The 22984-nt window shown below is 53.8% G+C and overlaps 7 protein-coding genes across 7 annotated transcripts; all 7 read right to left on the bottom strand.

Annotated features, from left to right (window-relative positions):
- Positions 1 to 2406: 2406 nt before the first annotated feature.
- PG985_009340 (uncharacterized protein) lies at positions 2407 to 2739 on the bottom strand (the record flags this gene model as incomplete). Its single annotated transcript, XM_066829108.1, has 1 exon — positions 2407 to 2739. The coding sequence occupies one exon, from the start codon at positions 2737 to 2739 to the stop codon at positions 2407 to 2409; it is 333 nt and encodes a 110-aa protein (XP_066684020.1).
- A 507-nt stretch (positions 2740 to 3246) lies between these two features.
- Positions 3247 to 4877, bottom strand: PG985_009341 (kinase-like domain-containing protein; the record flags this gene model as incomplete). Its single annotated transcript, XM_066829109.1, has 6 exons — positions 3247 to 3612; positions 3716 to 3773; positions 3838 to 3940; positions 3999 to 4127; positions 4232 to 4499; positions 4629 to 4877. The coding sequence occupies 6 exons, from the start codon at positions 4875 to 4877 to the stop codon at positions 3247 to 3249; spliced, it is 1173 nt and encodes a 390-aa protein (XP_066684021.1).
- Positions 4878 to 6436: 1559 nt separating this feature from the next.
- PG985_009342 (Low-affinity Fe(II) transporter of the plasma membrane) lies at positions 6437 to 8071 on the bottom strand (the record flags this gene model as incomplete). The annotated part of the gene is made up of 1 exon (XM_066829110.1): positions 6437 to 8071. The coding sequence occupies one exon, from the start codon at positions 8069 to 8071 to the stop codon at positions 6437 to 6439; it is 1635 nt and encodes a 544-aa protein (XP_066684022.1).
- A 4157-nt stretch (positions 8072 to 12228) lies between these two features.
- On the bottom strand, positions 12229 to 13620 carry PG985_009343 (uncharacterized protein; the record flags this gene model as incomplete). The annotated part of the gene is made up of 1 exon (XM_066829111.1): positions 12229 to 13620. The coding sequence occupies one exon, from the start codon at positions 13618 to 13620 to the stop codon at positions 12229 to 12231; it is 1392 nt and encodes a 463-aa protein (XP_066684023.1).
- Positions 13621 to 14973: 1353 nt separating this feature from the next.
- Positions 14974 to 18378, bottom strand: PG985_009344 (WD domain-containing protein; the record flags this gene model as incomplete). Its single annotated transcript, XM_066829112.1, has 6 exons — positions 14974 to 15444; positions 15503 to 16419; positions 16478 to 16688; positions 16738 to 17992; positions 18063 to 18144; positions 18294 to 18378. The coding sequence occupies 6 exons, from the start codon at positions 18376 to 18378 to the stop codon at positions 14974 to 14976; spliced, it is 3021 nt and encodes a 1006-aa protein (XP_066684024.1).
- Positions 18379 to 19642: 1264 nt separating this feature from the next.
- PG985_009345 (uncharacterized protein) lies at positions 19643 to 20182 on the bottom strand (the record flags this gene model as incomplete). The annotated part of the gene is made up of 4 exons (XM_066829113.1): positions 19643 to 19701; positions 19756 to 19851; positions 19926 to 19996; positions 20064 to 20182. The coding sequence occupies 4 exons, from the start codon at positions 20180 to 20182 to the stop codon at positions 19643 to 19645; spliced, it is 345 nt and encodes a 114-aa protein (XP_066684025.1).
- Positions 20183 to 20638: 456 nt separating this feature from the next.
- Positions 20639 to 22697, bottom strand: PG985_009346 (uncharacterized protein; the record flags this gene model as incomplete). Its single annotated transcript, XM_066829114.1, has 2 exons — positions 20639 to 21705; positions 21776 to 22697. 2 exons carry the CDS (start codon positions 22695 to 22697, stop codon positions 20639 to 20641), a joined length of 1989 nt encoding a protein of 662 aa, XP_066684026.1.
- Between the last annotated feature and the right edge of the window lie 287 nt (positions 22698 to 22984).

A 22984-nucleotide genomic window follows, 5' to 3' on the forward strand; every position in this document is an offset into this window, starting at 1 on the left:
TACTATTCAGGCTACTGCTGGTATTCCCGAATATGAAGAGGTAACGTAATAATTAGGTATGAAGGAATCAAAGGTGTGTAAGATGAAGGAGAGAGCAGTCAAGTAAGAGGAAATATGTACTTGTGGTCAAAGGGTCCAACACTACACTAATACCGCTTACCTGGGTCTATCCGAACACGACTCATTGGCCTAGCAAATACTGACCTATCCATTTTCTTTCTCTCTATTGTGCAATATTTCCCCCTCCACAGTGATGAGATGAGGGGTCCATCCCGGCAGACTATCTTTTGGGGGACGCCGACTAGGAACCGTGGCATTGGACGGGACGACCACGGGCGCTGGGCGCTGGCTGCTGTCCCTGCGATTTCTGCGGTGGTCTATCGTGAATACTTTTACCCCACCTGCCGACCTTTGCCAACATTTGCCGTGCGTCTCCACCGTAAGCGACAGAGAATGGCCCGCGGCTAAAAGGCGCCCACTCGCTGACCTCACTAGCTGGACCCTAGCACGCAACCAAAAGAGGTTGGACAACCACCCGTCGTTGACCTTTGCTGGTTGCTGGCTATCAACTGTTCACCTATCAAATAAAAGAGGGGAAGGTGTAGGTATGATGGATGCGTGGCGTGGGCTGCGCGCGGGACGGAAAGCGGGGAGTGACATCTACAATACAATAAAAGGGGAGGGAGAGGCTTGGTATTTGTTTGGTCGGTGAGGTAAGGCGAGGAGGGAGCGGGAATCTGGAAAGCAATATGGCAGATGGCAGCTGCCGGGTCGAGGGAGTGAGTGGGAGGCCGACTCTGCAGGCGCCGCATGCAGGAGGATGGTTCTAGCCCGTTCGACCTGCCAGATTCACTATGGTTGATCGATTGACCCCTCGATAAATCAAATTGATGCCAAGCCACGCAGATGCTGTGTATCTGTGGCTATTCCAAAGTGGGTATATCACATCACACTAACACGCTTAACCCCGATATATCCGATAAAGGGGCTGTCCATGACCATCACGCATTGAACCACGGGTGTCATGGAATTCTTTAGTTGTAGAAAAACTCTTTTTCCTACATATGTATATAGGTGTGCCTGTTGGCAACTGATCCTCCTGGTCTATGTCAAGCTCTGGGCCCAAACCCTTACTTGACTACTAGCCATGCCTCAGTAGCCGTGGCTTGCAACCAGTTGCTTGTCTGTCCCCTTTATCAACGCTCCAGCGTCGTCTGCATCGTGCGACAATTGCTACATTCGTAGTGAAAGTCCCATGCGATTGGATCTGTACTGATCATACGAGGCGTCCCACAATGTGGCTCCTGTTCCGTTCGCCCTTTCTCATCTGTACACTTGCAGCACACCCATCTGGTCACAACCTTCTTCGTCTGTCTCTGGGTTGGTGGCATGTTTGGTTGGTGGGTGAACTCTCGGTTCTAGCGTGTCGTATCTTGTGTATTGCTTCTGGATATCTGTCTGTATTGCGGTGGTATAATGATGACCAGGAGATGTCGATGAGTGATGCGGAGAGAATCTATAATGCTACGACCGCAGCGAGGCTAGCTTTATAGACGCAAGTTGCGAAGAGCAACCTCCGTGGAGAGATTTCATCTTTACGACTTGTTACGTTTGTCATCCAGGACTTGGAAAACTTCCAAGCACCGAGGAAGCTTGCTCGCAGGTCCCTGTTCGAGTGGGTGTGGTTGCTTGCCATCGGTGCGCTTCTCTTGATCTGTGGTATGCACTTTGAGGGCGATTTGTAAAGTACCGACATGATCAACTTAGGGGTCAACAATGGGTAGCTCCGGATCAAATATGACAAGCTTGCATCGTGACTTTGGAAAACAGAATTTGGTGTTGGGGTGTTTCCTAAGGGAGTGGAGTAGAAGCCTGGAAAAGTGGTACGGTTTGGGTGTTTGTTTTGCTTGGTATACTGCCAAGCGATTGTGCAACCCTGTATCTATAAGGCAATGGTCAGGGGGCACGAAAGTGACAGGTCACATTACTGTTATCAAGCTTGATGGGGGCAGTTTTCCTGGCCTTTAGGTGAAAATAATAGATTCTTACCATACCACAGAAGTACGGTCTACGACACAACATGGGGTTCTTTTTTTTTTTCATCAGCGTTTTTTCATTAATGTTTACCTACGTATGATACATAGCTAAAGGGTTAGTGATACCAGTCGCCAAAAGAGCCCAAGCAGAAGAAATATCCGCTAGTCAAGAAATATAGCAGTGAGTGAGTAAACACTCCGAAGACGAAGTAAGGGCTGGTTAATGGAAACCGGATAGGCAACAAGGATAGTCACAATAGAAGAATTGGACTGGGCAAAGGTCACCGTAGTGCTCTCTCTCGCTGTTTCGGAAGCTAATTCACCGTCGGGGACAGCAAATGCTTTCTACTCCAGGGATGGCTGGGTGTCCTTAAGCCTCCTTGGCCTTACCTTTACCCTCACCGTCGTCCTGTTTCTGCTTGTCGTCGTTGACGGCGGGACGCTCCTTGGAGGAAGAGGCCTCGTGGGGGTGGGCCTCTGCCAGAAGCTTCTTCTGCTTCTGCTCGCCGTCCATGGGGACGGCCGGCGGGACGGAGTGCTGGTGAGTGACGTAGCCGCTCGCAAACTTGACGCAGCGGTCGCAAGGGATGTGCAAGCAGGTCATGTCGATGCAAATCTCGTCGTACACGGACCAGTTTTCCTTGCACTTACAGCACTTCCAGGACCAGATGGCCCGGGTGTGGGAAGCGCGGTAAGGAGGCATGATCGGAGAAGATCTCTGGAGAGTGGATACTTGGTATTTTTGTAGGAAAGTTGGTTGCTCAACGGTTAACTTGATAGCTTTGGTCTTGCGATCATCAACTGTGTCTCGATGGTGGGACTCGTGGGGAAGAAGAACTCACGTTTGAGGATGGGATGGGCCATTACTATGTATACATGCACCAAGTTCAACCGATTTGCCGGAACAGCTACATTGTTGCGATTCGATATTGGTTGTTCAGGCCACAGAGAGTTGGCTCAACTGACAAAGCAACAATATCATTGCTACTACAACAGCATCCTCTTTTTCCATTGTCTCCTTCTTGCCAAACTGCTACCATAGACTCGTGATTACAGAGAAACACAAATATTGGGCATTCGCTGGAAACACTGCAGCATGGAGATCTACATATTACAAAATCTGATAATAAACCAAGTTCTATAAGCTGATTAATATGCGTATATACAAAAATATACAATATATACCAAAAACCCAGCCAGGTATACCCCCTCACGGCGTCGCATCATGCAGTATCCGATCCACCAGCTCCCCGATGAACTCATCCGTCTCCTCCGCGCTGCCCCACGGCCTGGCCGCGTAGTCGCGCGGCAGCCGCCCCGCGCCCATCTGGACCCGGTTGAGCAGGTCGGGCAGCGCCGGCCGGTTCGCCGCGTCCACCGCGAGGCACTGCGCCACCAGCAGCCGGAGGTCGGGGTCCGTGCCGGCGTGCCGGGGCGCGAGGGGCTGCCGCATGATGGGCGAGGCGTAGGTCGCCACCGCCCGCGTGCCGCCGCCGGGCTTGGGGAGCTTGATCTGGGCGTGGGGGATCCACTGGTTGAAGGAGAAGGGCTCGCGCGTCATGATGTCCAGCATTAGCTGTTGTTTGTTAGTTAGGGGCTGTTCCGTGCTGTCTTTTGGGCACACACAGAAAAGAAAAAGGGGGAGGGGAGGGAAAAAAAAAAGAACCAATTGGGCCTACCTTTCCAATGGAGAAGATATTCTCGGAAACCCCTCTCTCATTGGGGTTGTTATACTCTCTGCAATGGAGGAAATTAGCTAAGTGGGTCGACTCCTAAGAGGACCTCAGAAGCGGGGACCTACAGGTTGTATATTCTTGCATACGACCACACCCCAAAGTCGATCAGCTTCAGAATACGGCTGGCCTGGTGCTCGGGCTGCGTCGGGTCGGGTGCCCCCAGCATCACTGATCCCCCACCGAGTCAGCACAGTCGCAGTTTGCATGCCCCGGAGCCGCTACTCACCATTGCCCGCATGCAAGTCGGTGTGTGTGAAATTGGAGGGCATTACGTTGCCGGGCGGGATTACCTCGAGCCTCTGGCCGTCGCTTCCCAGACTCCGCGGATAGGCCATGGCGATACAGGCTCGGACCACTGCAAACAACCACCAAGGGTGGCATTGATTAGCTCGGGGGCGCAGGCGATATGGTGGTACGAATTAGAGAGAAAGAGAGATGGGGGGGGGGAAGAGAACGCACGGCAAAGGAAGAACTTCCAAAGCAGCCGGTTCGGCCAGCGTTGCACGTCGAGGGAAGCCGCCTTGTAGAGAAAGTTTTGCAGAGGCCCGTTCGGGAGCAGCTCGAGGACCAACATAGGCCCCAACAGGTAACCTTCGCGCGCGTAGGCGGTCCTTTGCTCCGGCCACCTCGTAGGATGCACCTGGGGGGCTTCGACGAAATCGTAGTCGAAAAACGGGCTGTTTTCGACAAATATCGGCTGCACAATGTGCATGCCACCCGCGATGCGCTGTAAAATGTGTTCGATTTCATCTGCTGTTAGCCCCCTGCCTGGGCCCCGGAACATGATACAACAACCCATAGTACCACCTAGTGACAGTTCTAGGTATTATGGCTAACAAGTCCTTCTAACACGCACCTGTATCCGAATAATCTCCCACCGCAGCTCCTGCTTGTGCTCCTCCGAGTTGGCCTGCTTGATCACCAGGTCGCGGTCCGGCCGGTCGCCCGGGAAGTGCTCCCGGATCCGCACCGCGACGCCGTACGAGCCCGAGCCCAGGAGGCCCATGTACGTGAACCGAATACTGACCTGGGGGGTGCGGCTGAAGTACCTCTGCAGCGCATCCAGCTGGCTTTGTGAAGCTACGTTTGCGAAGAAATTGGCCATGGCCTGTTCTGTTCTATTATCTGTGTCTTAGTTACTTCTTCGTCTGTGGGAAGTCGTGCTGTGCTGCTGCTGCGGCGGCGGCGGGCGAAAACAGCTGCATTGCCGTCAAAGATCTCATGGCCAGATTTTTCTTCGGTAACTAGCATGGCGCGTTGGCAGACGAAACATCTGGATGTCAAAATGGGACAAAGCTATTTTCCGGCCCTTTCACTATCCCACTTTCACCGGATGCGGTCACACACATCCTGTTCCATTGTAAATGATGCCTCCCAAAACCACACGAGGCCATCTGCGAACAATGAGACCAGTCTCTGTAAGTATCATTGTCCTGTCCAACGTTAACACTGTCGATATACGTCGTCGGATATTGTAATAGGTGGGCCGCGAACCGCCTCATATCACGTAGGTAGTATCCAGTTTGATGACCGTTTCATCAGCCGATCATATTGCGGCTAACATCCCCATTATAATGGCAAACGACAAAATGAAGTAATCTCGTAGAAGCGTTGAACCGTGCATGGAGAAGCGACGCGTTAGTCTGAATCTGTCAAGGGTGCTAAGCCTTTCTCTTGACACATGATCTGCGCGGCGATCTTGTTTTAGGGTTGGGAAAAGGGGGGCGGCCCCTGGATTGCAACGCTGCCCATCTTTAAAAAAAGAAACGCCCAGGGACCACATCGTACGGCACTCGCAGCGAGTGATTGTTTCAACATTCCGAAATCCGAATGCAATGGACCCTTCAGGCAAAAACTTTTTTTTTTTTTCCCTTCTGGTGGTCGGCGCATTTTCTCACGATGCATCGTGTTCTGACTGGGCTATTGGCTGCACCTCAAGTTGGAACATCGTCGGTAGAGCAACTTAGCGAGTAATGCAATTGCTGTACAGTACAGACCTAGATATCGCGAGTAAACGCATATTGAAATAAGAGCATGAAACGACTACAACATCATGTCCATTGCAGACATACATGCATATTATGATGAACGCAACGCAATAGTGCTTATGAGATAGGTTCTGATACAACTGGCAAGTAATCGGAAGGCTGGACATGCAGATGTCAAGTGCACAGATTCTCGCATCTTAGATTGTCACAGTCAAATCCAAGCCGACCAATGCATATCAAAAACGCAAATAGACTGGAAGCTTTTCGTATATTTTATTTTCGTGACTCTCGAGGCAGACTTCCCCCTGCCCCTCATACCAACCACCACCAACTAACTCAAAAAAATCCAAACCGAGCCAAATATATAGACAATTAGAATAAACAATGCATATGATGCCAGCCCACCCCGTATTACTCCAAAAAACCACCAACGCTATGCAGATGAGTTTGAACGCCTCTCCAGCAGCATGGTTGTTAGCTATGATCATCAATCATCATGAGAGTAAACGGTCCAGTCCTTCCTCCATCAAGGATGCAAGACATTGTTTTGTTGAAGACGTGTGATCCAGTCAACCCTTCCCCCGTTTTTTTCCAGCTCCCCTTTTTTTCCCTTTTCCCGTCGTTATCATACTCTTCTTGCTTTTGTTGTTGTCGGTTTTGAGGATAGCTTCCTTCTTTACACATTGTATCCCGATGCGGCCTGCGCACTCGCCCGCTTCTCCTCGTCCGTGTTGACGACGTAGACGGGCGCCGGCGGCTCCACCCGCGCCGCGCCCGACGACGAGGTGAGGTAGCCCTGCATGGCGATGCGGCGGCGCAGGATGTCGTCGTGCACGATGCGGCGGCGGCCGTCGGCGAAGTTGTGCGCCTGCAGCAGCATGATGAGGAGGAAGCCCTCGACGATCATGGTGGGCGTGTTGCAGAGCAGCTGGCCCGTCTCGGTCCACTGCATCGCCGACGCGACGACCAGCAGGGCGACGACGCAGCCCACGGCGCTGTAGCTGGCGCCCGTGGTGGCGCAGAAGTCGCCCACGGCGTTGCTGAGGCGCAGACCCAGCGGGATCTTGCGGTCGGCGTTCTCGTCAGAGCCCTCAGCGGGCGGCATCTCGGCGTCGAGCAGCTTGAAGAGCTGGTAGTCCTGCTCCATGAGGCGCTGGAAGTGCTGCTTGGCCAGCTCCGTCTCGCGGTAGTCGACGTTCTTCATGATGAAGCTGTCGATGAAGCCGATGAGGCCGGTGTAGGTGCCGATGATGAGCCACCAGTTGTCGTCGAACTCGAGCTGGTGGCCGATGGCGGCCCAGACGGTGAAGACGGCGGCCGAGATGACCAGGCCGATGGAACCACCCACGATGAAGGCGTAGATGTCGATGCCCTTCTGCATGCGGGTCAGGGTCGGGGGCGAGCTGGCGATGACGGGGTTGGGCTTGGTGTCGCCGGTCAGGAGGCGCAGCTCCGTCTCGATCTCCTTGTCGAGCATGTCGATGTTCTCGATGCACTTGGCCAGATGCTGGTCATGCTGCTTGCGGATGTTCTGCAGGAACATGGTGGTGACGGTGATCTGCAGGGCGGTGGCCGTGTTGACGTACAGCTGCCAGGTGTTGGAGAACTGCAGAGGGACGCCCCAGACGATCCAGGTGATGATGCCGGCCCAGTAGATGGCGAGGAAGTACAGAGATCCGACGGCGGCGGAGACTGCGTTGGCCACGCGATCCATGATGCCCTCCTTGGTCTGCATGGAATCGAAAATCTCGTTGCGCATGCGGACTTGCTTCTTCGTTCGGAGACGCTCACGCTCGGCCGAGGGCAGGGCACCGAGCATGCGCTCGTTGGACTCGCCGCGGGACATCAGAGAGCAGATGCGGCCCAAGATGTCCTTGCAGGAGCCCTGTTGTTGACGGAGAAGGAGGGTGGCCGAGAAGTAGGCCTGGATGGAAGAGACATCCTGAAGAATGACCTGCCAGGTGTCGGTAGGACCGCCCACGATTCCCCAAACGCCCCAGGCGATCAGGAGGAGGAAGGTAATACCGAGAGTCCAGCGGGAGCCAGCAGCCCTGACGATAGCGTCAAGAATGTTGGACCCCTTCTTCTTCTTCTCTTCAGCTCCCAGAGGCAGGCTGACCGTAGAGGATGCCGCAGATGCCGACTGCATCAGCATCTCCTTCTTCTCGATCGAGGTGGAGGTCTCCCATCGCGTCAAGTTGGTGGGAGGCAGGCTCATGGGCGCCGCGGCCGAGGTGGTGTATTGGTTGTCAGGGGCATTCTTCAGGTTGGTGAAGAAAGTCTTCACTCCTTGAATTGGTGAGAAGCCCATTGTGCTAGCTAGGGGGAACTAGTTTCCTGGCGACTAAGCGGCTCGGGAAACAAGTATAGTGATTAAGTGTAGTATGATCAGAGCTTCTCCGGTGGGACCTGTTTCAAACAAGAAGTCCTCAGCCAGCTGTAGAGAAGAAACGCGCAGCGCTGTCATAAGTGGTGATGATGTTCAGTTGCCCAGCAAGAGATCGACGGCCAAGTAAACGCCAAGTAGAGCCAAGTGTGTAGAAGCTAACCTGCCAAGAAGAGTGAGCATTGAGGCATAGTATAGGATATCAGACTATGGATAATGGATGTTTTATATACGACCTGCCGAGCCGCATGTTCGGTGGCTATGGCCTTGGCTCTGGGTCAGCTCGGTCCAAGTCGATCAGGCGGTCCATCTTCTGGCGCATCCTCGCCATCTGAGGCGAATGGATTCCCCCTCACCCTGGTGGTATCTGAAGTGGCATCTATTTGGAAATGTGGGAGTCGCGTGCATCAAGCAGCTCTTACGCCGTATCACCTTGCAGGACAAGCAGAATGGAGGCGATTAGAGATGTATCGTGGTGGAGTTGAGTTGTAGCAGCGCGTCTTGCCCTCGACAGGCCTTGCCCCATGTTGGTTTACCCGTCCCGAGTCCCCCCAGTTGATGGATAGTCGACAATGTTACCTGTTTTGCTGGGGATGTTTGCTCGCAGTTGGAGTACCGCTAGAGATGCATACATGCCTACGTACCTATTGCTAGGTCGGCCTTCGATGCTGCGGCATGTCCGTCCAGACGCGGGTGTCGCCAGGTAGCCCCGGACAGGCAGAGTCGGCGCAGCAAGGCCAACGTTGCTTCGATGGCAGGGGATCAAACCAGGCCAAAAAAAAAACAGAATAAAAAGATTGACAGCCTCAAATTGCAATGGTCTACTCGACAGCTCGAGGCTTCTTTCGTTTCAACCAGTGAGATATCCGGTCTGGGCTTCCGAGGCTGAAACTGCCGATCCGCCCCCGTTGCGCTGTTGGCCATTGCGCCCAGCAGGGACCGGCCCTTTCGGACAATTTTCGCAGCAATGGCAGCCGGCATGCCACAGCCAATGGGGTCGAGTCCAGTTGCAAGACTGCTTCCGAAAATGGCAGGGCATCATAGCGTGCCCAATCGCACAACGCCGTCGTCGTCGCTACTGGCACCGTGGTCGCTCCCACCCCTGCCAGCCCTTCCTCCCCCCTGCGCAGTGGTGGTGTGATCGTCGTTGGGCCGATCTGCGGTAGTAGTAATTAAGCTCATGGGAGGCAAGGAGGGGGGCTGCGGGCCGCGTGGGACTCGCTGGGCAAGTGCGGTCGTAGTGGTATGTCAGTGGTAGGGATTCTTTGGGGGTCTTGGGGCAGCATTGGGGGTCCTTCCTGCCCTTCTGCAGCACCCTTACGCAACCCTATGGACTATGTGCAGCAGCAGTGCTGCAGTAATAGATTACCCGCCCCATATTATCTCGACGGGTTGCATATCCGACCGCGCACTAACGAATGTTGCACTGCATGTGCCTGATGCCTGCCTGCCTTCTTTGCCAAGCGATGCAACTCTCTTGCTCTCTCTCTTTCACTTTCCCTCTTTCTCTCTGCCTCTCGCGAAAAGTAGCTGGTTTCTGAACGATTGAGGCGGGTATCGCACGGCAATCAGACTTCCCGGCATGCATACTGCAGCAAGATGGAGATTACATCTGCAGGGTTGACTCGTGTGTGCTCGAGGCCGGCCAGGAAGAATGCTTTTGCTGGTCATGGACAAACCATCTTGCAACTCGTCTCGCCCTTCCCCTCACAAACGTAGGCGCCTTGGCGCCCATATGCAAAATGCAGACTGCAGCGCACTGGAGAAGATATGATGGATAACATCGTCTCGTCCTGCCCTCGAGTCAAAACAACGCATACGCGCCTATGGCGCCACTGTCCAGAGGGGACGACGACACCCCAGCGACATCCTGGACCGTCTGAAGCACTTCGACAAAGATTGCTGCTTCTATTTGCATTTTATGTAACCGTTTCCACCAACGCACATGAACAGACAGCCGCCCTCACACACTGTCGAAGTGGCAGGTCTACCCAGCATGTCATATTTTCTTTTCTCATCATATCTGATGGCAATGACCAAAAAGTGGGAGTAGGGTTGCATTTTGACGTCGCTCGGGGTTTCGCGGGCCTCTGTGTCCGAGATGCCCAGACGCCTCTGCTGCGCATTATCGCGTAACTGCGTACACTATCGGGGCGTCCTGTCTTCCTGCCGATCCCTTACCCTAGCACATGAACTGGCTCCGCACCATATGAGACATGGAGGTTCTCGAAATATCGTTGACTGGTCCATCTCATTGTCCATTTTGGCACTGCTTCTGGGTTGGGGTCCGTGGAGGCCCAATAGAGTAAATATCTCTCTGCAAGTGGCTAAGTTGTGATGGTGTTTCCCCTTGGCGTTTTTCGAAGACGTTCGATGGCTGCGGCTAACACTTCCTCACTAGTGATGATTTGCTTAGATCAAACTGGATCGCCTCGTGACGACTTGCTGTTGTTGCTGCGAGATATATCCCTCACCCGTGGATCTAACCCGGACGACAGGTGGGGGCTGCTGCAAATACTACCTGTGGCTTCTCGTCATGGAACAATGCCTTTACCGCTCTCTCTTTTGTCATCTCGAAAGTCCCCTACGAGGCGGCATCGTCATAACCGAGGGCAATTACACACATCCCGGACACCTCGTTGGAGAAGACGCTGACGGTGGGCACGTTGACAATGCCATTGCCGACAATGATGTGCCTGAGGCTTGCTCATACGACCTGGTAGCAACGCGAGCTCTAGCGTAGACCGGAGCCGCCATCAGCTTTCCTTTGGGTATCTTCGTTGCTGGCGTCTGTGGAGTCTGGCGACGAATGTCTGCTCATAAACCTAGTACTATCGTTTGACCTTAAGGCCGTGCTGTCTGTCACTCGGCACGCTGTCGGCACCACCTCACCATTGCAAGCAAAGTGGAAAGCTATTTGGGATTGGTTGGTCTGTCTGCGAAATAGGCTATTTCGGGCAATGTTGTCGTCGAAGAGCCTCATTGGCTCAATTTCGGTCTGGGTCAACAATGAGTGCGAAGCTAATGGAGCACGAAGAATAGCCGAGAGGACCAGTTGACCCCATCTACTTACTGTAAGTAGGATATGAGTATAGAGCCTCTGGAGAACGGAGCAATGACCGGAAAGGGCTATGATCAACCTAACTTCGACGACCTCGCATAGCCCCACGCCCGTTCTGCCCTCATCGCAACATCGTGTCTGCGGCTCTCGCATCAGGGTTCCAGCCACTCTTCCACCTACCCGCGAGAGCCCCATGCCCGATGGAGTCGAAGAGAGGGGATCATGGACTGAACTGCCGCCATAACCTGGTTCATGACTCTTGCCACAGACCACTGGCCCATCGCGAGTGTACGCCTGCGATGCGATCAAAGATTTCGCGCCAACTGCCTGGTTGCATACACCGTCTCTCCTTCCTCTTTCTCACCATCCCGAGCTCGAGTTCCATCTTCGTTCTGCTCAGGCGAACCTTCATTCCCACTCCGGCATTCCTCATGAAGCAATTGATATACATTACATTTAGAGAACTACCTAGGAAGTAGTCTAAGGTATGTTGAAGGAGTGACTTTTTAGCGAATGTACCACCTGCAAAGAGATGAGATCCCGCCTCCCGTCGCTCGCCTTTTGCACGCATGAACTCCTCATGCATGCATGCATCGGCGAACGGGCAAGATCTCGGTCTTTCCTAAACCACCTGCATTCCCTTTCACCCACCTGACTACCTATTCCAATATCTCGAGCGCCAAGGTGCCAAGGAAACCATAAACTCCCATCCCATTACGAGGGCCAGCTCGTGTACGATGCCCCCTACCCTGCCATTACCCAATAGACATTACATCTCTCCGTGGTCGGACGTCTCTCCTAAACCCCTCAAACCTCTCGAGATTGCCGAGACCTAGATCGAAATCGCCCATGATCGTTGTTTCGTCGACCTGCTTTGCCGCATGGACCATGATCGATAAACCCTAAGGCGCAGGCAGGCCTCTCAGATCGGTTGCGAGGCTCTCTTCTTCCTACCCGCAAGAGCCGCGAGAAAGGAATTGTCTGCCTGTCGCGCCCTAACCGCCATGTAGCAAGGGCTTTCTCACAGGGCAAGCATGAGAGCTCCGACACCCAGGCCAGCACAAGGCATGGCCAGGCTTCGGACGCCCAGCCCCGCCACTGGGACGGGCGCGGCACCACCAGAGCCGCTGGGCTGGCTTCCAGAGGCAGTGGAAGAGGCGCCTCCTGCACCGGCACCACCGCCTCCTCCACCTTGAGTGCCTGAAGGCGAGCTTCCACCGGCACCACCGCCTCCACCACCTTGAGTGGGTTGCGGCTGTCCCCCGGCGCTACCGCTGGGTGCAGAGCCGCCTCCGCCACTACCGCCACCAGCTGTGGGCTGAGACTGTCCGCCGGTTGCAGCAGGAGAAGAGCCGCCTGCGGGAGGAGCAGAGCCACCGGAGCCACCACCGCCACCACCAGCAGGGACGGGAACGGGAACGGGAGCACCACCACCACCGCTGCCTCCGCCGCCTTGTGTGGGTTGAGGTTGGCCGCCTGTCTCTGAGCCGCCGCCGCCACCAGCGCCTCCAGTGGGAGGGGCACTGGAACCACCACCGGCACCGCCAGTAGGAGGAGGAGCACTGCTTCCGCCACCAGCACCACCGGCGCCACCGGGAGGAGCCGTGCTGTTCGAGCCGCCGGCACCGCCGCCTCCTCCTGGGGGACTGGTAGCGGTAGAAGTAGCCGTGGCCGTAGAGTTGGCAGGAGCCGGAGGTGCGCTGGATCCGCCACCGGCACCACCACCACCGGCAGGAGGAGCCGTGCTGTTCGATCCACCGCCGGCACCGCCACCTCCGGCAGGGGGAGGTACGGTTGCGGTGGAGGTGGCAGTAGTTGAGTTACCAGGGGGAGCGGGAGGGGCGGTACTGTTGGCGGGGGCGGGAGGTGTGCCGGACGTCGTGATGAGCGAGGTCAGGGTGTACATGCCGCCACCTCCGCCGACACCGCCGCCGCCACCTCCGCCGGAAGAGGATGGAGGAGGTGAGGGGGCCGACGAGGTTTGAGTCACGGTGGTCGACTCCGTGCTGGTGCTGCCACTGGCCGGGGCGCTGCTGCTGCTGGGAGGCGGGGGCGGGGCAGACGAGGTCTGGGTGACGGTGGTCGACTCGGTGCTAGCAGGAGGCGGGGGCGGGGCAGACGAGGTCTGGGTGACGGTGGTCGACTCGGTGCTAGCAGGAGGCGGTGGGTTGACCGGGTAAGCAGGAGGGCTCGACTGGGCCGGAGGGCTGCTGGCAGGCGGCGAAGAAGCCGGGGGGCTCGACTCGGCCGGAGGAGCGGACGATGCCGGCGGCGGCGCCGTCATCACCTCGGTCGTCGTGGCTGCTCCTCCACCTCCACCTCCCGAAGGGGGCGGAGCGCTCGACTCCTGCGCCATGACCGCGACGGACAGGCAGAGGAGGCGGATAAGGATGGAATCCTTGAGGGGATGCATGATGATGATTGGGCAGTCTATCTGTCCCTTTCGTAACTCAGGTAAGGTCAGCCAGTACAAGTGACGTGAACAGCGACCAATCTATGGCTGTAGATAGAGAGGGAGGGGGGTCTAGTCAATGAAATGCGCACGAGCGACTCACTTATATGATTTTTCGATTCTCGATATCACTGCTGTTGTTGATTTCGAATAACAAAAAGACCAACAAGAGAAGAGACAGACCCGAGCTGAGCCCGGGGGCCGGCTCCCCTCTAAGTAGGCCCAAGGCCCGTCCCGCCGCCCAGCTTAGCGAGGGGAATCCCTCATGACGGTCGAATGAGCTGCTCGCCGTCCTGGCCATCACGCGCCATGATGGAAGTCTAGTGTGTTGAATGATTGCTACGTAGTATATCCTACCATCCTACTACTGGTACAGTAGGTAGCACGCGCGGCACGGCAACATGCAAGCACTATAGCCAGAAAGTTTGTTCGTCCCGGGTGTGCCGTGGTGTGCTGTGGGGGGCAAAGAGCATTGCGCGTTTTGATGCTTCATGATGTTTCCTTACGTATAGAGCATCCCGCGATATAGTCGGGAAGCCAGCATGGAAAAAGTTGACTAGAGCCCAAGTGCCGACCGGTTCCTCGAGGCTAGAGGGAGTCAAATGGTGCGCGGGAGGACGGCTAGGCTATATACTAGTCACTCGGGCAAACCTTACTTGACTTACACGACATCTTCGGTCCGGTGGGGTGCGGGGCTTCAACGACCGACGACGGCAAGACCTGGAATTCCCAACTCACCATGACCCAGACTTATCTCATCATGATAATAAGACAAAAGGATGAATTCGACTAAACGTATACGGCGTCTGACACCAACCTGGTCGTCGCTCTGAGAAAACCCACTGATGTTCCTATTACTGAACAGTGCCAAGCCCCGGCGAGAACGAACCGGTCAAGTCTAATAGTTCGAAAAGTTATCATTGCAGAATATACGTGGGCACAGAGGTTGCTATCACCTGTGGGCGGAGTACGGTTTATTCCAGCATCTTCGGGCATTTGGTCTATTGAAACGATACGATTTATTCCAGCAGTCGCTTGCAAGCTGGCTGTCAACTTGGAAACTCGCTGATGTCCTTTGATTGAATGAGGCTGTTTCCACCATGGTATCGTCTATGGTGTAATCTATATCGAACGCTGTCCTCCAACGCCTGCACAATGGTATAAATGTTAGTACCCCGAAAGCGTGGCCATCCCAGACGGGACATACGGGTCAAAATCCACGACGCGGAACTGCTCCACTTTTGTCGGCCACGTTTTCACCTCTGCCTTCACCTTGGCTGGCCAAGCCCTCTAGCCTGAAGCCGGCTCGATTCCCTAAGTCCTCACGCCCGAAGCCGACGGGGTCGGCTCCTCGAAAGCCGTAGCGCTGGAAGAGAGAGATGGTTCTTGTTCCTGTGACGGCTCCTGTGGCTGTTGTGGCTGTTCCAGCGCTGTCTCTGTCGTTGTCGGTAGTTCCTTGCGACCATTTGCTTTATAGTACAGAACAACATCGCTGCCTCCTTTCCAGATATGTGCCCGTAGCGTGGCAAGGCTCATATCAATGGGCAAAAGCTGCTCATTGCAGTAGAGATCCAGATACTCCTCTGGTTTGAGTGCGTTTTCGTCTGCCTCCTTAAGTGACGGATCGATTCGCTCAGCAACATACGAGAGTATCTTTTTCACTCGCAGCATCCGGTTAGCGTTAAGCCGGTTATTTCCGTCTGTTGTAGCAATGCTTGGCAACGTGTCCTGCCAAGGGTGGAGAATGAACGAGACCTTGACTGGCTCTTTGGCCGGGATAGTGTTCTGTTGAAGCATTAGTCAGTACATCCTGTGACGATTGTGGGATGGTTGCATGTCATACCGTTAGAAGCACTTCGCCAAGCCACATGGGCGCCTTTTGCTCAATCATGTCTGCATCATTGCCCACCGTCTCCACCGTGCCCCTGTACAGGTCGGCACTCCCGCCTGATGTTTCCTCCTGGATGATCACTCTAGTGCCAGCAGGAAGTTTGAGCACCGGGGTGTCGGAGGGCAGACTTGGCATGATCTTGGTCTCGATGAATTTGTCTGGAGTTTCGTGAAGTTGCTTCTCGTACTCATTACGCAACCGTTGAAGTACACCGAGGAAACTATCGTCGACTTCCTTCTCGTGGTTGGAAGATGACTCGGACTTATTTTCATCGTCTTTCTTCTCCTCTACAATGACCGGCTTTTCGGTATTGCTTGAAGCGGACCTACCGAGCTTCTTAGACCCGAAAGACATGCCCATTCTGAATTTCTTGCCGAAGGTGCCTTTGCCGTTGTCTTTTTCCTTGGTCTCTGTGGGGGACTTGGGGGTCTCTGGTTCCTTCTCGGCTGCTGCTGGCGTAACCGGGGCTTTGGCTGGAGCTTCAGCAGACGTGATGCCATTCGAAAAGTAGTCATCATTTGAAACTCGTGCAGTCTGAGAAGACTTCTTTTCCTGGGGACTGGTCGGGGCGGCAGCATTCTCAGGCACGCCAGGCAAGTGTGATCCAAGACTAGGAGTGGCCGCCGCTATGGTCATACCTGGAGTCATGGGATAGTTTTCATTGCCTTTGGGTGTGACCACGGCGGACTCGTTCTCTTCCCACCCAGGCGAGTTTGGTATTTGTATCGAACTGGGTGGGTTGGCTCGAGCAGCTGCTTGACGTTTCGCCACGTTCTCGTTCAGCTTGCTCCGATGGGCTTCGTCTCTTTTGATCTCTTCATCCACCAGATTTGCAAATAGGTAGCGAAGAACCCATTTCCCAAGGTTGACTGCTCATCAGTTAGTCCTCGTAGATCGTAACAGGCGCTTCAACGTTGCACAACTCACTTCGCTGATCTTCCCTGAATTCAATCGGCTCATCTGTGACGAGCTCATCGGCGTACATTTCAGCATCGAAGCAATTGAAAGGTTCCAGCACGACAGCCAAGTTACCCGAGCTTGTATCAATCGAACACCAAGGCGCAACGGCTTCAGTTGTGTTGACTTCGGGCTCTACATCCTCCATGTGCTTTTTGCCAAACCTACGAATGACTTTGCACTGCCAGGTGTTAGATGCGAACACTTTCGAGCCCGTGAGGGTGGCTTACCTGGATCAAATCCCATAAAAGTACATCGCCAGCCGTGTCGAGCGTGAGAACTCGCCGCCGATCATTCAAGAGTTTATGCTTAACAAGACCATTCTGCCCTTCAATGGTTTCTTCAGGTAAGTGGTATATCGGTTCAGTCGTAGTAGCCACAACGGGGTCGAGATATTGGGAGCCTCTTCCCGCCGTTTCAAGTGATGGTGCTGCTAGGTTTGACTCTGAAGAATTGAGTATCTGAGGCGGGAAACTTGCTGTGTGCGATATCCGCAGTATGGAGTTTGCCGGTATCTTGGTGCTCTCTCCATTGGTGGACGCTTGCTTTGCTTGCTCCGAAATAGAAGAAAGCATGCTGGCTCGAGCAGGCCTATATTCGTCCGGCACGAGCGCGCCCGGGCCGGTATCAACGTTGGCCCATCGATTGATGGAGGAACTGGCGCTGGCAGTCCAGACATAATCATTGGTAGTGACAATCTTGCTGACGCCGTCATGCTCTTGCGCCAGAGCAACGGATAAGCCATCGTCCATTTCGGAAGTGCCTCTGACGTCAGTCTTGACCACGAGGCCGGAACGGTCACTACTGTAGAAGACGCTGAGCTCCGGGTGATCAGAGGACAGCGACCAGACACTGTCGTTGTGCATGGTCATGGTGTACATGCATCGGCCAGCTGTCACACTCCATACTTTGATCGTTTGGTCCGAGCTGGCCGTCATTATGGTATCGCAGGACTCGTTCACCAGAATGGACCGAACCATGTCTGTGTGTCCCACAAACTTGGTTACCCTCTTTCCCGACCGAGGATCCCACAAGCGGACACTGGATTCAGGCCCGCCATTGGCAATGATGCTCCGGCCAGCACTAAGGGCGTATACCGATCCCTTTTCTTGTATCTCTTCCCCTTGTGTGTCGATTTCCAGGGTCTCGCCGCCGCCATTGAGGTCCCATAGTTTGATCTTGCGGTCGAGTCCTCCGGAAGCCACCCAGTTGACGCCAGTGGTTGTGGCTACGCACTTGACATAATCGCTGTGTTGGCCGATGGTATGCGCCGGCTCGTTGTTAGCAAGCGGCCGCCATACTTTGACGGTCAGGTCGGACGAAGCGGAAACAATGGCGGATTTGTCGGGCGCGAGGACAATGTCGTTGATCCAGTGAGTGTGGGCTTGTGTAGACGAGTAGAATTTCGTTCTCGGTTTCGAGGCAGCGGCGCCAGATGTTTCCAAGTCCCAGGCGCATACTATGCCATCCCTCCCCCCGGAATAACTTGTTCACAATTAGTAAAGCGCGTCGGGTGTCGAGTTGTGTGGCTTGCGGGATTGTCTCGGAGGCTTACAGAACTGCACGGTCGGCATCCACGGCTAGGCCATTCACACCCAGGCGATGCCCGCCAGACGAAGAATGATCGAGCTCTAGAACTATATTTTGGCAGAGTTTGTGTCAGAAGGATAGGCCTAAAACATTTCACATGCGGAAAAGTATGGCCATGGGTGGGAGCTATAACAGAGCTTCTAAGCCAATCGCGTTTTGGCAACTGAGCTGGCCATGCGACAACGAGGCCACGAACAAATGCAGAGTGATGCGATGCGGGGCTTAGGGGCGCGATCAACAGGGACGGCGGATAGCCGTGAAGAATGGGACGAACGAACCATAGCTGATCCTCTGGCGCGCCTTCTTCGCCATTGTGGGTTTGGGTGGATGGCGACAATCATGCAGTTTGGACACCTCGTACGATAGAAAGAATGCCCAAGCAAAAGATGCAGCAAGAAACAATGTATAGTAGACAGGCAACTCGTGGAGCTAGATATGTCACTGGCAGCTGTATGTTTGCTCCTGGGTAGCTGAAAGGGAATGGTTGGATGGGATGCTCGGGGTGTGGTGTGTCTCGTGTGTCAACAAGATCCCAGTGGGCTGGACGGTGGATAGAGTCGGGTTGTCGGTCCCGGCTACAGCGAGCCAGCAGGGCGAGCGCGACGCTCCCAGTAGGATGGGAAGCGCAACCTTCCAAGCGACTGCGACTACTTATTGAGCGCTGATCAACCTCTCTAATATTTGTTTATCGATACTTGCAGCTTCCAGCTGGAACGAAATGCGCAATAGCATCACCTTGCATACAGCTCCTGCCTGTTGCGACTACTGACGCTGGTTCATCTGCCACGCTATGTTGGGTTTGTGCGTCCAACGGTGACGCTGGCCTCGAGGCTTTTAGGTAATTGAGAGGACCCCTAGTACGTGTGATCCCAGCCAGGCGGCGTCATGCCTAACGCCATCAGGCTATAGCGTCATTTTCTCCGCTCCCAAAAGCTCAGAGTCTCCAGGCTTTGGAGAAAGCGCCCCTTTGGCCCCCAACATTTTGTCCTGCACTCCAACTTCTGCAGGGGGTAGATCGAATGTTCGCGGATGCTTCTAGATTGCCTTGGTTGGATGCGGCTTCCATGCCTCCTCCAATTGAAATGCTCTCCGTCTTCTTCGACAGCAATATCCCTCTGAAAGCGCTACAACATCTGCACGTGCTACCTACCTTAAGATATTAGCTGGCAAGAGAGGCAAGTAACCATCACACTATTAGACGATAGATTGCCAGGAGAAGGCTACTGCATGCACAAAAAGGGCACCGCGAAATTAGGATCGTTCAGTAAGTCAGCCGCATTCGAATTTGTAATCTGCTATCCGACCCGACGGGGTCTACGCAATGAAGTGACATCCTACCTACCTAAGGATATATCAACTTCTGCGCCTGGCAAGCACCCATCATATCATCTTTTCTCTTTACTGGCAGCATTCACCACCAACTTGAGGGGCTCCATAAGCGCCTCCCACTTCCGAGGCGTTCTTTCCCTAGCAACAGTATCCAGGCAACTTGGACTCCTTGTCTTAGTTGACAGTTAGCAGACGTTTTCTCGCAAATATTAAACACTAAAGGTGCATGTAGATCAGGGGATCTACGCCAAAGAGCTTGGGAAAGACGTAGCGGGCTGGGCACTTGAGATATCGAAGTGAGATGTGTGACGACCATAGAAAAGACTCACCAGCCACTTGTCCACCCACAGCGGGGTCGCACTTGTTGTCGCTGTTGGGGCTGTAGAACGCGCCTAGATAATGGACAACAAGGGTCAATACGAAAACTGCAATTTTCGAAATACACGTAGAATGATGAGTGGCTCTTTGGGCATCTCCAAAGACAAGCAGTATAACGTACCGTCGTAGCACTGGCAAACCAGAGAAGTGATGCAGCACTTTGGGTCCTGGCTGTGTAGCATGGCGGTCAGTCTTAAGATCTAGGCATTGTGCGCGTCGAAATCGACGTGTCCTCGGATGTGACGATGGCGCCACTTACAAGCTGCTGCAGGCAGGATTGCCATCAGGAGGACCATCGGCGCCGATGGTGACGGTTTGGACGTCGGCGGCAGCAGCAAAGCCAGTTGCGAAGACGGCGGCGAAGACGGCGAGTTTCATTGTTGCAAGTATCAAGTTGAAGTCACAGGAGTATGAAGAAGCCGGCAGATGAAATCAGAAGATTTCGAAGGGTCGTGGAAACCTGACATTTTACGGATTTTCATAAGGTCCCCAAAGGCAATCCAGGCCAGCTTATATATCCGCACATCATGATGTGTTCAATCACCTTCCAACAGTGAGTGCATACATATCTTTGCTCGGCTGATTTGACAGTGAAGTAGTCCATAGGCATATTCGTGCTGACCAAGTCATTACCTCACTCCGTTATTCAGAGCTTGTCAAGCTCGCAAGACACGGATAAGTACATGAACGCAATTACTGCAATGGATCTAAACATTCGAGTGTATTGGCCCTCAAGCATGATATACACAATGATGATATGAATCATATTGACTACTGCAGCTACACAGGCGACTGCAGTTGAATAACATCAAAGCCTGGCTAGCGCGGTAAATCTTAAGCAGCAACCTTGCGTTTATCCTTCTCTCCTATCATGACCAGTTGAGTCGAGACCAGCATTCGGTATGTCATCTGTGATGATGTTTGCTGCTGGCTCTTCCCTCTCCGTTTCCCCCAACAGAAGAAACGCGCCACCAAGCTGGGTTTAGGCTCTCCCAAATTGATGTAGGTATTGTCGGGGCTCACAGCCTCAATACCCATCGTGTACATGTTGCTCTCCCCATACACCGGGACCACCCCGAAACGATACCGTTTCCGCGCCATACGCAGCCGTGCTTTCATATACCACTGCTGCCCCTGCCCGCTTACCCTTTGGGTCACCTCCGATGTCTGGTTATCCTGACCCCGTTCTCTCCCCTTCAGAGTGATGTCGAAAGGGTTGCCCTCACCGGCGAAATTGTCGTCTCGTATCAGACTGCTAGAGCAAGTCCACGACAACAAGTCTGCGATTGAGCGGTAGAATCGCGGCAGCTGTCTCTCGGGCTCATCCTCCGCCGAAATCCAAATAACCAGTACCAAATAGAGGACCAACCATACAATGATAATGATCGACAGTGGCCGTGAAAACCGAAGGAGGGCCCAATCATCAACTTTGAACACCGAGATAGCAGACCCGACCACAATAGGCAGCAGTCTTCCCAGGATCGCTATCACCATCAGGACCGCAACCCTGGCATGCCCCTTCCCTAACGCCACAAATATCGCAACAGGCCGCGGGAGGCAAGTATAATTCAGCAGAAGCGAGTCGTCGGCCGCGACACCAGTGCTGGAGCTCAAAGCTTTGAAGGGCTCCGTCTGCGCGTAGAACATGCTGAGGTCCTCCCAAAACCAAGTGAATAAACCTGTCGCCGTGATGGGCAGCCATTGGAATAGGAATCTGGAAACGTTGTAGGAAATGTCAACTTGGAGGTACCTGTCCTCAGACCGCGCTTCACTCATGGCGAGGGCTATGATGAAACCAGTACTAAGGATGAGCGCGAGTATTGCAAAGAAGTAAAGGATGCCATGTGACATAAAGAGATCGCCGCTGGAATATCGTATTTCTCGAAGTTTGTTCGTGGTGACTAGGGATTTCTGTCAGAGAGCACTCATTCGGATAATGATAAAAAGGGTTCGAGTCAAGAGTCATCCTACGTTGTTTAGTTTCTTGTCCTGTGGGAGTATATGCGCCGCTTGGTATTCTTTGAACATTCCCTTGACCCTCGGGGGCATTGTTGTCAACTACTTCCCCGTCATACGCTGTCTTTGGGCCAAATCCATGCCAATAAGTATCACCACACTTCCAATAGCCCAGGCGTAATTCTTCGTCTTCAAGACAATTACGCATCGAATCCCGTGTAGTGATTGATGATCCCTTGAGTCTGGAAAGGATGTGAGCACGACGGAAAAGCGCCAACTGGTCTGCGATAGAGACAGGGTCCCAAAGGAGCCCCGTGGCTCTACCCCGAAGATACCATATGACCCATAATGTGTGAGCATTAACCAGAGAATAGAACACGAGCAAAGTCAACACTGCCCATTCGGTCGAGAAAACTTCCCACTGGGTCGAGAAAAGCTCGTGATAATCGACCGTATTGAGCAGCACTCCTTTGAAGCCTAAAATTGTATAGCTGAAAAACCAGAAAATGAACGAGACGGAGAGTAGCACATTGCCATGACTGAGGTCCTCTCCATTGCGCACAGCAGTCCTAAAGCCAGGGCTCGGGAAGAAAGTGCGCAAAATCGTCTTGCTCGCCTTGCTCCCACCACTGCTCTCAGCGCAGGCAATGTACGGTGCAATTCGAAAGAGATTCATGACTATCGAGTCCAGCAGGACGGAAGTGATGGTACCGATGATAGTAGGCATTATCTGGATGACAAAGTAGCTCCAGATCCCTACGAGATGGAAATCGGGCTTGATGACGACGGCTACGAGGAGGCCCGTGATCGTCAGATTCCAAACGAGCACCACCCATAGGAATGCTGGCTTGAGACTCATTGGTCGATAGTCCAGTGCAGGCAGCCCATGCTCAGCAGCGCTCACAAGTGTAGCTTCGACTTGATCTATGGTCGGCATTTTGTCAGCGACTATGGGTTTTACTTCGAACAGACCATATCGATTTAATGATGCTCGGCTTACTGGTCTGGTTTGTAGGGGAAGTTGCTCCATCTCGTTGATCATCATCGGCTGATCGATCTCGAATAGTTTCAGCCTCGCTTTCGTTTGTAGAGGTGTACCGGCTAGGTAATTGTTGCAAGCTTATAATGTCTTGTTGTGACATATTGCGTGCCATACTATGCGGTGTCTCCTTCTTACCTAGGACAGGATAGGTTCAACTCGGATCTTGTATGCAATGAGGATTG

This window comes from Apiospora marii (assembly GCF_038362585.1).
Source record: "Apiospora marii strain CBS 49790 chromosome Unknown utg000005l_segment0_segment0, whole genome shotgun sequence".
Lineage (NCBI taxonomy): Eukaryota > Fungi > Ascomycota > Sordariomycetes > Amphisphaeriales > Apiosporaceae > Apiospora > Apiospora marii.